General features: G+C 56.9%; 1 protein-coding gene across 6 annotated transcripts in view; it reads left to right on the forward strand.

Moving 5' to 3' along the window:
- Positions 1–13346, forward strand: part of Col27a1 (collagen type XXVII alpha 1 chain) — a 121892-nt gene that overhangs the window by 95417 nt on the left and 13129 nt on the right. For all 6 annotated transcript variants that reach the window (XR_006069449.2, XM_042271274.2, XM_042271273.2 and 3 more), the window contains exons 37-47: positions 2714–2821; positions 6723–6776; positions 6870–6977; positions 7893–7946; positions 8745–8798; positions 11198–11254; positions 11361–11414; positions 11907–11960; positions 12232–12285; positions 13004–13057; positions 13139–13246. Coding sequence is in view for 5 of the 6 variants with exons in the window: in XM_042271274.2 (XP_042127208.1) it covers positions 2714–2821; positions 6723–6776; positions 6870–6977; positions 7893–7946; positions 8745–8798; positions 11198–11254; positions 11361–11414; positions 11907–11960; positions 12232–12285; positions 13004–13057; positions 13139–13246 (759 nt within the window). In the remaining variant the exon portion in view is untranslated. The remainder of the gene's footprint in view (positions 1–2713; positions 2822–6722; positions 6777–6869; positions 6978–7892; positions 7947–8744; positions 8799–11197; positions 11255–11360; positions 11415–11906; positions 11961–12231; positions 12286–13003; positions 13058–13138; positions 13247–13346) is intronic.

Raw genomic sequence — 13346 nt, forward strand, 5'->3', positions numbered from 1 at the left:
GTTCCCTCTAGCTCTGCTGGATTGCACACCCATCCTGAAGAGGAGGGGGGAAACCTGAGGCTCACGGGAAAGTAATGTAGGCATGGGGTCCGCGTCTGGCGTCTGGCTGTGAGTGAAGGGTCAGTGGATTGCAGGCACTTCTGTGGGTACTACTGCGCCCTGTGGGAGCTGTGGGCTTTCACCTGAGCTGCAGGCGGGCAGATGAGGACTAGGCATAGCTCCGCCCTCAGCCCAAGGCCTGTCCCAGTCTCCTTGGGAGCCTTGTTCCACAGCGAGGCTTTCTCCGGACTGACCTGGTCACGCTGTGACCAAAGAGAGACTGCCCCCTAGAGGGCATGTCCCCGCTCTACGGTCCCCTCCAACTTGCTCTCCACAGATCTCATAGAAGCACCTCCACTTCTCTGAGTCTCAGTCTCCCAACCCCAGCGCTAGGCCCTCGGGCCCTGCCCTCTCCACGGTTGCCCTGGGTCCAGAGAACATTTTGCCACGGGGGTCTTGCCAACTCCTTCTGTTTTCCTTGCCAGTGAAAGAGCGCCCCCTGTCGGCGCCCCCTGTCGGCGCTCTTGGCTTATCTACTTGCTCTTAGCCTCCCAGCACTATGGCGAGAATCTGATCAGAGTCTTCCTTGGTCAGATGCTGGCCGTACCTAGTGGTGGTGCCAACAGACCTAATGGTGCAAGCGCTGTGTGTGCAAGGAGTGTCAGTCCTGGCACACTGTGAGGGCTCGCTGAGAATGAACTCATTCAGGCTCCAGCAGCCTCCCAGCTGGGAACATCAGCGCCCCCCACTGGAGAAACGAGGAAACCGAGGCCCAGGGGCCACAACCTCATCCCTTTCGGAATGGCCACTTGTCTCCTGGAGTCTTTACCGCAGGGGACAGGAGAGCAGGTCCAGGCTTTTCCCAACCTCTCGACCTCTGCTTTTCACAACGCTCGCCTCTGGCTTCCACCGCCAACCACACCCTTGTCCCTGGACTGGAGTGGTCACTCAGATGTCGCTTCCTGGTCCTTGAGTGGTCCTGGAAGTGGACACGCGCCCTAAAGGGTATGCCCGTGGACCGCCTTCCTGGAGTAAGCCGCTTCTTCTCGGGACGCAGCACTGCACAGTGCTCTCGTGTGCAGTGTCTCTGTTGTAGCGGCCATGGTGGCCGTCGGCCGCCGCACACACTGCCAGGGGCTGTGCTGGGTCAAGTGCAGAGCTGCTCATATTGCATCCGTACGGGGGCCCATTTGATCAAGCTGGCCAGAGAGGCAGTTCCTGGGCATACTTCAAGGATCGCGACCTGAGCTCAGAACCCTGGCTCTCCCTGGGCTCTGTTGCTCTATTAGGCCGTCTTGCCACCTAGACTTCTGTCCTCAGTTCTTCCATCTGTGGACTGGGAGGGTTGAGACTGGCCACCCAGAAGGCTCTCCGAGCCTTGGCTGGTATCGTGGATTCCAGAAGTCTCCAGGGACCCTTACAGCCCGTTCTCATGGGCCCCACGGCACCCCCCTCCTCTCCAGCTGTGCGGGAGTCAGGCCATGGATAGTCAGTCGCTGGAAACTGGTTTGGGCCTAGGCCTAGGTTGGCTACCTGGAGCACCCGGCCTACAAATGAGACAGCAGGTGGCCAGAATGACAAGCCAGAGCGCAGTCCTGGAGCCAGGGGAGTCTCTGAGAGCTGGGTCTGGGCCAGCAGGTCTCTGGGCCAGGCTGTGCTTGGAATCCGAGACGCTCCGTGGAAAGGGACCGTGCGGGCCATCCTAGTGGCCAGCTCCGCTCTCAGCTGGCCTCCCTCGTGTGTTGTCCGTGGCTGTCCCCCAGGTCAAGCTGGAAAGTACCTACAACTCCTCATGCCAGTCTCGTTTCCCCGAAGGTCAGGCTCCCGCCATCACATCTGTATCCTGAGCCTCTCTTCCTGGCCGGGCCAAGCCAAGCCACATTCCATCTGCCCCCCTCCCACAGCTGCTCTGAGGCCCGTGTGTGGACGTCAACATCCCCCATCAACAATTGCAAGGCGTCACTGTGCCTTCCCGAGCCTATTCCAAGCCGCACCCCTCCCCCCCACACACACACATGCATACACCATGAGATGTCATGCCTTCTTCCTCTCAGGACCCGCAACAGTCACAGCTAGGCCGCACGGACATGCCACAGGCTCCATGCCTGGCAGCCCCTCAGAGACAGGCTTGTGATGGACACTGCTTGGCCCTGCAGCCACTGCCTGAGCCGTAGCCCATACCCTGCCTTGGAGGGGCCCAGGCAGCTCAGTTGTGCCCTGGGCCTGAGGGAAAGACGGTGAAGAGGCAGGATGAACCGGGGTACACCATCAAGGGGTACACCTGTGCTTTGTTGAAAACCAGTGCTTGTGGAGAACCCAAAATGCCTGTGCCTTGGCTTCTTAAAGCCTGTCCTTTCATATGACGGCTCTTACAGTCCCCCTCCCTCAGTCTCGGGGAGTCCTTGCTACCCCTTCCTAACTCATAAGAGTTCCTCCCTTGGGCCCCCATTTTCCAGGACTGGGTGCCAGTTGCAAATTAACTGTACGCCAACTGGCTTGACTTGGCTCTGCCTGCGTTTCCTCATCTGTAGATGACACCAAAAGCGGACCTCTAGGGAAGGTCCCTGGTGAGGCTGCCTCCGGTACGGAAGGCTACCGGTCTCCAGGTGACCTGAGGTCCAGAGCTTTTGATGACCTGATTTGTGATGTTCTCTCTCCTCCTCCTCCTGCCCAGGGGGACAAGGGTGACTCAGGACCTGATGGTGAACGTGGTGAGAAGGGCCAGGAGGGACTGAAAGGAGAGGATGGGCCCCCTGGGCCCCCAGGCGTCACCGGCGTCCGGGTGAGTGTGCGGCTGCTAGCAGCGTGGGGCTGTGGGTGAGGGCTGCTCATACCCGTCCAGGCCTCCTGAGAAGTCAGGTTGGTCTCTTCCCTGCCCAGCCTTCCTGTGGCTTCCTATGCCCTCAGGAAAAACTGTTCCCTGTGGCCTGTAACCTCATCCCATCCACCTCTACACCCAGCCCGTTTTCTTCTTAGCTCCTGGGACAAGCTTGACCTGCCTCTGGGCCTTTGCACCTGCTCATCTCTCTATCCAGTACACGCTCCCTTCTTTCCTGTCCTTCTTGTACCCCTGTGTACCTTCAGCTGTCCTCACAGACAGTCCCGAGCCTTGAAAGCCATCCCTGACCCTTGGCTAGACTCCGGAGGAGGTCAGGACCCTGTGTGGTTTAGATTTACGTTTTCCTTCTGTGACACTGTAGAGATGACACATTCGTTGTTGACCGGAAGACAGAAATTCTGCCCCTCACGCTGGTAGAACTTTATCCGGTCTCGACCACAGACACCATGAGTATCTTCCCTGGGCCCCAGAACCCTGTTAGAGGACAGAAACTATTCTGTTTCGATGTTTTCAGACAGCATATCTAGTACTTTCCAGAATGTTCTTTAATTAGATAGCAACCGTGAGGGCTGGGAGGCTCAGAGAGGTACAGGAACCCATCTTGAGTCACACAGTAAGAAACAGCAGAGCCGGGATTTCAACCTCTGTGTGTACATCCTGTCCCTCTGCTGTGGCCCCACTGGAATTCAGAGCCCGAACAGGCTATGGGGACAAGGACGGATGAAAGGTAGTGTATTCTGGTGTTTGTCTAATGGCTTGGTGTTGGATTCTGTAATGGAGCCAAGGGTGTGTATGGAGCAAGACTCTGTGGCCAGCTCAGTGTCCTGCCAGGCCCCTGGAATCCGGCCACCTTGCAATAAGCCATCAGAATGTCAGGCCAGCAGGTGTCTGCTCTGAGCCAGCCTTGGCCTTAGCCCAACTCCACAAGCTGGATGCTTCCCTACTGCCTGCTCCCCGCCCCCTGCCCCCACTCCCCCACCAATGACAAAGTCTTGCTGTTACCTGGGCTCAGCAGCCCATGTTTCTTCTGGCCTGCCCCTTGACGGCTCCTCGGCCATTGAAGCGACCAGTCTGGGAAGGATACAGATTAGCCAACAACATACTGGCCGTGGGAAAGTATTTGTTACCTAAAAATAGAGCTGAAGTGCTAATGGTTCTCAGAAGCAAGGGGATGAGGTCACTGCCCAGCCCAAGAGTGCAGGCGTGTGTGTGTGTGTGTGTGTGTGTGCCTGCCTGTCAGACCCGCCTACTGCTGCTAGCCTCAGCCCTGGGGATGTGGGTGAGAAGGGCTTTAGCAGGAAAGGGGTGGCCCTTCACCTCACTAATCCCCTGTGTGACTTTGCAGTTGCCCCTGGCCAACTCTGGCCTCAGTCTTGCTATGTTGAAAATTTGGAAAGAATGGGTGCCAAGGTTATGATTGAGTTCCAAAGTCCTAAGGCCATTCTGCCAGTGAGTGCGTGCGTGGTTCTGGTGCGGAATGGGGGAACAACCGACCTAGACATGTCCTTAAAAACCTGAGTTCGAAGGTCACGCCTGGGTTCCTGGCTTGGGTAGCCCTCCTTCAGTGTGTCAGGCAAACTGCTACCCATCTCTCAACCTTGGCTTTCTCAGCTATGAAGAGAAGAACGAGCCGGGGAGACTAGAGTGGGTAGAGTGTTGGTTCCACAAGCGTGAGCTTGAATTTTCCACAAACAACCTGAGCTTGAATTTTCAGCACCCATGTAAACAGTTGGGCATGGCTCCGTGTGCTGATGACCTCAGCACTATGGGATCTTGATCCTGGGGACATGACGGCCAGTCGGCATAGCCAAAACACAACTTTCGGGTTCAGTGAGACACCTTGTCTCCAGGCAGCATGGCTATGAGCAATAGAGGAAGACATGCAATGAATGTCCTCTGACCTCTGCATGTGTACACACAGGCATGTGTACGTACATAGTCAGATGCACACACTGTGCACATACACGCACCAGAGAGTCGGGAGGAGAAACACTGGGTAAGAAAAGACTTTACAGAAATGCACCGAAGTAGGAATGTTTGGAGGGAAAAAAATACGTAGAGGCTGCTGGCGGTGGCTGTGGTTGGTCACATGTCAGTGGTGGCCATGACGACAGTGTGAGATTGTTACTCAGTGGTCCCTCACAGTTCTCATACGCCAGCGCTGGCCGGGTGGGTGTCTGTGGCTCATGTGCACATCAGGCCATGGACACAAACTCTGGATTTGGTTTCTTGGGCGTCGTGGCTCTCTGGGGAATGCTTCTTACACTGTGGCCTGGAGAGAGCTGCTTACTTGAAAATAGCATTTTATAAGCCACCAGGGCCTTTCTAGAAATGTGACTATGGTCACACGCTATGTGAGGAGACTTCATCCTCGAGGGACTGCACTAGCGATGGCATAAGATGGTACAGCCTAGTGATGCTAACTTTGTCTTCATGTAAGTGCTAACAATGGCCACACTGCCTAGCAACCCATGTCTTTGCTGTGTCCCCAGCAACAGGTGGTTTCTGCCTCTCTGTGATAGGTCCCAGGCGCTCTAATGACCTCAGAGTTCCACCACCTCACAGCGGGAGGGTCCCCTGCCCCCACAGAGGCCTGGTCCCATCCCCCTGCCACTGTACCAGTTCTGAGATTCGTGTCGAGGCAGGACACGGTGCCCGAGAAGCTCTGAGAAGGGGCATGGGTTTTATTACTGTTACAGCAGCATTGCTCTGCTGGCGCTGTGAGGTAGGAAGAGGAGGGCCCCACCTGTAACTTAAAGTCCTCCAGTGAGCAATTCAAAGGGGGAGATGAACAAGTAGGATGAATGAAAGTCACATTCCTTCAGACCGGTGGATCAGAAACAGTCTTGGTGGATCGGAAACAGTCTTTCAACATAGTATCAATATTTAGAAAGCATTCACCGGGCCCAGCGGGATGGCTCAGCAGGTAAGGGGTGCTTGCTGCCAAGCCTGACAACCTTAGTTCAATCCCTGGAACCCGCATGGTGAAAGTGAAGAACCACCTACCACAGGTTGCCCTCTGACCTCACCGCACACGCCCTGGGGCATGTGCTCCCTGCCACATGCAAATGATAAATAACTGGAAATGTAATAAAACAGAATAGGGCTTTAAAAACCACAAACAGGACCTTTTCCTTCTCTTCTCTGGACTGAGTTTTGAAGATTCACTCACAGGGATACCCCAGCTCAGATGTCCGTTTCCCTGAGAACCCTTGATCTGTGCCTAGACTTCGGAAAACCTGCAGCTGAGACCGCACATTTGACCTAAGGGAATGGCCTGGGTACCTGGGAGGGGGAGACATCTGGGTCCCAGCATGACGCTCACTGCTGTAGATACCCTGGGGAGTCTACAGCAGTGCCTGGGGTGTGGACAAAACCACTTGGTGACTGTATCCGGGCCAGCTGTGCACCGGTGGGACCTGGGACAAGCCCCCCTCGAGGAAACAGGGTGATTGTCTGTAAAGGGAGTCTCTAGAGAGGGCCCGGTACAGATAGCCAGTCCCTGTACTTTACCTCACTGGGTGGAGGCAGCAGGAGACACCTGCCCTTGCAGAAGCCACCTCCATACTCCAAACACCTGCTGTGGCTGACACTCTTGTGAATATGCATGCCATGCCATCAAATTGAATCCTTAAGCTCTGTGAGGCCACCTAAAATGCCGTGTCCATGACACAGACCAGGATGCCAGTAGGGAAGTTCGGTTATGCGCAAGGCCACATAGGGACTGAGTGACATGGGTTTGGAAGCAGGTAGGTGTTGACCTCCCCATCAGGATGCTTCTCAGAGCTGCCCTCCTCCTCTCAGTCCTCAACTTTCTCCTGCTCTTGCTTCTGTGTCCCCTCAGGGTCCCGAAGGAAAGCCTGGCAAGCAGGGTGAGAAGGGCCAAATGGGAGCTAAGGTAGGTCCCCTGCCTTCGAGGGTCACGTCCCTCCCCTCCCACCTTCCTTCCAGAGCCAGCAGCCATGGGCAACTTCTTTATCTCTCTCTGCAGGGTGCCAAGGGCTACCAAGGACACCTGGGGGAGATGGGCATCCCCGGAGAGCCTGGGCCTCCTGGCACCCCAGGTCCTAAAGGGTCCCGGGGCACCCTAGGACCAATGGTGAGGATCTGGGCTTGCAGGAGGGGACAAGAATAGGGAGAGGAACCTGCTTCCCTCTAAGAATCACCCACCCCACTGTCCCAGCCACCTCATTTCTACCCCAGATCCCTTTAAGAACTGCCCAAAGCTACAGCCCCTTAATACCCACAGGCATAGGAGGCAAATTGTATCTTGCAAACTGCAGGCTGCAGTGAATCCCTGGTGCTTTCTGCGGACCCTGAGAGGTGGGGAAGGAGCTGAGGGGTGGGGATGGAGCCAGATCCCTAGGTGCAGGGTGAGGTGCTACAGCTCCTTAGACGGTTGGAAGAGAGTCTCAGGGCCCTGCTAGATTGTCCTGAGGCAAAGCCAAAGAGGATGATAGCTGAGGTGAGAGAAGACTCCAGCGTGGGCAGAAGAGGGGTGTGGCATCTTTGAGCAAATGGAGCGGCACACTTTGACGTGGTGTGAAAGTGTGCATGGTGGTGGATTCCTGCCACATGTATGATGCCGTGGGTAAAAGCTGGGGAGATATGCAGTAGCACCCGTTAGACGGGGCTTTACCCCTGGAATGCAGACTCGGGTAATGCAAGCCTGGGTAGCAGCAGGATGGAGGAAGCAGAGTGGGGAGAGGCTCCTTAACAATGCTCATTAGCTGGAAGCCTCAGAAGTCTGGGCACTGACAGTGGCTTAGCTCCGGGGGCTCTGAAAAAAGTCACCTGCACCTTCATAAACCATAGGAGCATAGAGAAGGAAGGGCTGAGTCGGCGGCAGCCCGGGAAAAGGCCCTCTCGCCTTCCGCCTGGTCCTCCTTGGCTCAAGACATCGTTGTATGTGCCAGGCTGCTGAGCTGAGTGGCCGTGCCAGGGGAGGGAGTCGCCACCATGCTCCTGCTGTGGGAGCCACACTGCATACCAACAAGGGTCTCCTCCTCTCTAGGGTGCTCCAGGACGGATGGGAGCCCAAGGAGAGCCAGGACTGGCTGGCTATAACGTAAGTGACACCCATTTAGGGGAATCTCCTTCCCACCCTCTGGAACTCCATCCCTGCATCCTGGGCATCCTTCCCCCCAGAAGGAAGGAGATCCAGGTCTCATAGCCTCAGGGGACTCCAGACACCATCGATTAGGGTGGGGTGAGGGCAGAACTGCAGTGATTGGGGCAGAGAGCGTGCCGGTACCCGTCCCACGTCCGAGTCCTCCCGGCTGATGGTGGGTGCTCCATACACACCTGAGCTTCATTTGTCCTCTAAAGGGGGACCACTGTGCTCCCAGAGCCTCCATAGGCATTCGGGAGATGGGGGCTCAGAAAGGACTTGGTTAGAAAGGAATGGGGCTCGGAGCAGTTAGGAAACACATGGGCAGCCGGGCCTGGCAGCTTGGTGCTTTGGGCCAGCCTTGGAGGCCCTTGCCAGACCCAGGGAGTTCAAGGGACGATGCAGGAAAAAGAAAGGATAGAAGAAATGGGAGGCAGGACTAGCGAGGGGGTGCCAACCCAGAGTCATCTGCAATTGCCAGGTGGCCTCTTCCCACCGCTCTGCCACGGCAGCTTTCTCCTCCTTTTGACCCCAGCCGGCCCCCAGGGCACCACAGTGGGGGGCGGGGATCCTACTACCCAAGTTGACACAGGCACCAACAGGCATATCTGGAAAGCCAGGGCCCAGGGAGGTGCAGACAGGGGTGAGACCCTGTTATACTGTCCCCATTACGGAGTCCCCATCCTTTGCCATTTGTGCCCCCTGTGTCCTCAAACCCTCCTCTTCAGTTCTCTTGTTTCTTTTGTTTGCCTGCAGGGACACAAAGGCATCACAGGACCTCTCGGGCCCCCTGGGCCCAAGGGCGAGAAGGTAGGTGTTGCATCTTTGAGCAGTAGCTAGAGTCAAGACCCGCTCTGGGGCTTTGGGGATGGGGTAGCGTGGAGCGGGACGTGGCATCCTTGCGCTCCCGGCTTCAGGGTCGCCTGGCAGAAATGAACAAGGTGTCACGCGACCAAGTCTCTGTTTTCCCCTCACTCGATGCTTGTGAATGGGAGCATCACCGAAGCCGCACACAGGGAGCTCACTCGGCACAAGGGAGGAGGGACGCTGAGGAAGGGGAGGGCTCAGGAGGAGGGCGAGGGCTCCAGGGACGTGTGCCCTCCCACTGGGGCTCTGGAGATGAAAATCTCGGCTGGTCGTGAACACTGTTCACAGAAAGGAGCACACGAGGCCCTGAAGGTGCAAGGAATGACCCCCCGGGTCATGTCTCCAGCGATGCCCGGTGGACCTGGCAGAACTTTGGGTTCCCCTGTTCTCCCTTCCCCCCCTCCTTTCCCACCTCATAGCTGGAAGGCTTCCTAGCGGGCTGTGCCTTTGCCTTCTTGTCTCTGGCCTCTCCAGCCCTCGGTTCTTTTTGCCGACTCAGCTCCCCACTAACTAAGTCCCGCTGTGGTGAGTCACACTGGCTTGGCATGCTGTCCTTGGGCCCTTCCTCCTGCCTGAATAAGTACAGATCTGCAAGTACAGATCTGCAAATACAGTGGTCCAGGCAGGCCCTGATGTGGTCCCTGAGAGGCTATAGGGAGTACACTCAAGCCCTCGGCTCCCCTCAGGCATCACAAGGCTGCTAGGGATGATGCAGAGGGTGAACACAAACCCCGAGGCCAGGTGGAGACAGAGCCCCCAGTGCCATCACTCAGGATCAGAGGTAGCCCCCATAAAATGTATTGGCATGCAATAGAGGGATATGACATCTCTAGGTGACATAATGCTATGGGAGCGTTGCCGTGTGTATGGCTCATTGTTGATGGGAATGTTGTTCTGTGGCTCGTGGCCGTCCCGTAATGAACAGCCAGCCACAGACTGGCCAGTGCTGGGACAGGGAGTGGGTTGCAAGGGAGATTCGTGGAAGCCCTGCTCTTTCCCCCGGGATTTCCCTAGAATCCTCCTGCCATTGCTGTACAGAACAGGTGGAGAAACTCGGCCTCCTGGAGCATAGGGATCCACTTCCGAACAGTGGTAGGAGGGTACTGCTGAGCCCTCCTCCCCTAGCCAGCACCAGACCCGGAGTCTGCATTTGTAGATTAGTGTCCTTGTCTATACAGGTGGCCAGAGGGAGGGGACGAGACTCAGAACTGGGCCACGAGGAGTAGCCCACTCACTTTTTAATGCTCAGATCGTGTCCCCACACTGCAGCCAGGCTGGTGGCGTGGTATGTCTTGGCTCTTGATTCCTGATTGGCCCTGACTAAGATGATTCTTTTCATGGGCCTCGTTTTCCTATTCTGTAAAATGGGGGTGAGGTAACTATCCCAGGGTTGCTGTAGAATCTATAAGAGGACATATGAAAGGAACCTAAACATACTTAACAAAATACTATCTGGTAAACCCTGGTGCCCTGAAGATTTCTGGTCCCCTGACACCATCCATACTTGGATCAAGATCATGGGCATGGCCAGGCAGTGGTGGTGCATGCCTTTAATCCCAGCACTTGGGAGGCAGAGGCAGGCGGATCTTTGTGAGTTCAAGGTCAGCCTGGTCTACAGAGTGAAATCCAGGAAAGGTTACACAGGAAAGCTACACAGAGAAACCCTGTCTCAAAACAAACAAACAAACAAACAAACAAACAAAAACCATCATGGGCAGGAACAGAGGAGGTTCTATGCCCACCTCTCTGGAGACCGTTTGTTCTAGGCACCAGGCTGGGTCTCACTGGCCTTTAACTGCTGCCCGTGGGAGCCACGGGGCCCCAGCTGAGGGTAGGGTACCAACATTCAGATGGCCAGGGCTACATCCCAGTTCTGACCACTCCCTCTTCCTGCTCCTCATGCTTCCTCCCAGTTCTGTGGGCAGCGGGGGGCTCAGAGTGCCCTGGCTAGAGTCCAGAGGGGTTCCCAGGAGAGGAGACACCAGTTTTCTGGGGCTGGAGTCTGAGCCCCGAGGTCCTGTCTGCCTGTGCAGCTGGCAACTTTCAACCACCCGTGTGGCTGCCGAGAGCTCATCCTACATCTGGACCAGAGCCTAGGATGGCCTGCCTTGGCCCAAGGTCTCCACTCTAGTCTCTGCTCCTCTTTCAGCCTGTCCTAGGCCTCCATGTGGCATGTGGACACTGTCGCCACTATTGCCTACAATGACAATTTTGACCACTGGTCTCCTAGTCTGCCTGCCTATGGAGGCTGGCTTCCATGCCTGAGGAAGGTACCTTCCAGCCCGCAGTTCGCTAACTCCCAGAGTGGTCCTTGCCTAATGCTGGTTCTGTCGTGTCCACAGGGCGAACAGGGAGAGGATGGCAAGGCCGAGGGGCCCCCTGGGCCGCCTGGAGATCGGGTGAGTTCCCTTCCTGTTCCTCTGACTTCTCACTGTCGCCAGGCACAGGCTCCCGAGAGCCCACAGAAGGTGGGGCTCACGTTTATCCACTGTCTTGGTCATTCAGGGTCCTGTGGGCGATCGAGGAGACCGGGGGGAGCCAGGCGACCCTGGATACCCTGTGAGTACCAGAGCTCTGCCTTTGGGGAGGGTAGTGATGGTGGGAAAAGGGAAGGCAGCTGCACTGGACACGGGCTCCTTGCTCCACCCTCCTTCCTCCACTGGCCGTAGGGGCAGAGAGCACCCCTTAATGAGGCCAGGGTAACACCATGAAGGGAAGGCTCAACCTCAGCCGAGAGACCGGAGGGTGAGGTCGGGAACATAAACCGTTCACACAGCCAGCGGACTGGCTGCGTTCCCTTCCAGCGTGATCTTGAGTAGCCACTTCTCCTGGGGGGTGAGGGGTGGAGGGCTGCCTCGGTTTCCCCATTTGTGTCTTGTAACAGCCTTTGTAACAGAAGCAACCATTACTTCTCCCTCCACTCAAGCTGGTCAACTGCTGTTCCACCCACTTAGCAGCTAGGACCTAGAGAGGGTCAGTGATGTGGCCAGGGAGAACAGTGGATCCCTGGCCACTTCAGAAGGGCCTCACCTGTCTCTCCTTGGCTTTCAGGGTCAAGAGGGAGTTCAAGGCCTCCGTGGAAAGCCGGGCCAGCAGGGCCAGCCCGTGAGTCCTGTATCTTGCTATAAGCGGGGTAGAGCGTCAGAAATGACAGACTTAAAGGGACAGGCTTGAGCCTTTTACAATTTAACGGGGTCTGCCCTGTAGGAGGGCGTGAGAAGGCAGCCCCTGCTGTATTTTATGGCCTGACCCTGGGCTCCCCCAAAGCCTGCACCCCCAAGCCCCTACCCACCCGTCCCCCTCCAGGCGGAGACTGGCCGCCCTCCCCAGGAGAGAGGCCTGGGGCTGCCTTGCATCATCTCATCTTGGTTTGCAGGGGCATCCAGGACCCCGGGGGCGGCCAGGACCTAAAGGATCAAAAGGCGAAGAGGTGAGAGGGTTGGGGTTCAGTGGGAAGGCTGGGCCCTGACGTCAGGGCCATGGGCTGGTCTAGGGTCACACAGTCAGCAAGGCAGGGCTGGGAGGTACCATCCTCCACAGGCTCAGCAGCCGTGGGCATGGACTGAGCGATCAGTCCCTGGGTAGAAGTTTGTAGCCAGGAACTCAGCTCCCGTCTCTGCCCGGCTTCGGTGAGGGAGTGAGAACCTGGAGGAGCTCGTTGGAGAATGAAGGAGGGAGGGAGAAAAGGAGAGAAACAAGATGGCCATGGAGGAGCGACTCCTTGCTGTGGACCCCAGACCCCTGTAGTTCCCTCCTCTAGGTCTGATAAAGACCTTTCTCACCATGTCCCCTGGGCTCACACTCCTTAGGGACATCCGCACTCAAGACCAGCTGGCCCAGCTGGCCCTAGGCTCCGGCTCTGAGCACAAATGTGGTGCCAATGAATGGTCTTAGCAGCAAGGGAGCCAGAGAAGGAAGTCAGGGCCCAGAGCAGCAGGGATATCCCTGGGTGACTGTAGGGGTGGCCACAGCCTGGGATTCCAGGCATGTGGCTCTCTGATAGCTCACACTCATTTACAGGCCCTATGATCCTCCTTCTGGGGCTCCTAGGTCCTGCTAATATCTCTCTCTCTCTCTCTCTCTCTCTCTCTCTCTCTCTCTCTCTCTCTCTCTCTCTCTCTCTCTCTCTCTCTCTCCTACTTTTTCAGGGCCCAAAGGGAAAGCCTGGCAAGGCTGGGCCATCAGGCCGGAGGGGGACTCAGGTGAGTGGCCACAGCTCCTCTGTCACCACCGGTTTCCATGTCCTCCTGAGAAGGTTTGACCAGCTTCTTCTGTACCTCCAGGGGCTGCAGGGGCTGCCAGGGCCCCGGGGCGTGGTAGGGAGACAGGGCCCTGAGGGCCTTGCTGGACCTGACGGGACCCCTGGCAGGGATGGCCAGCCAGGATATCAGGTAAGCAGGACACTGGGTCACAACTGGTGTGAGGGACTTCCCCAGGCTGCACACAGGCCCTGGGGCACAGGCCATGGGCCTGCAGAGTCCGCTGGAGAGC

This window comes from Peromyscus maniculatus, chromosome 2 (genome assembly GCF_049852395.1).
Source record: "Peromyscus maniculatus bairdii isolate BWxNUB_F1_BW_parent chromosome 2, HU_Pman_BW_mat_3.1, whole genome shotgun sequence".
Lineage (NCBI taxonomy): Eukaryota > Metazoa > Chordata > Mammalia > Rodentia > Cricetidae > Peromyscus > Peromyscus maniculatus.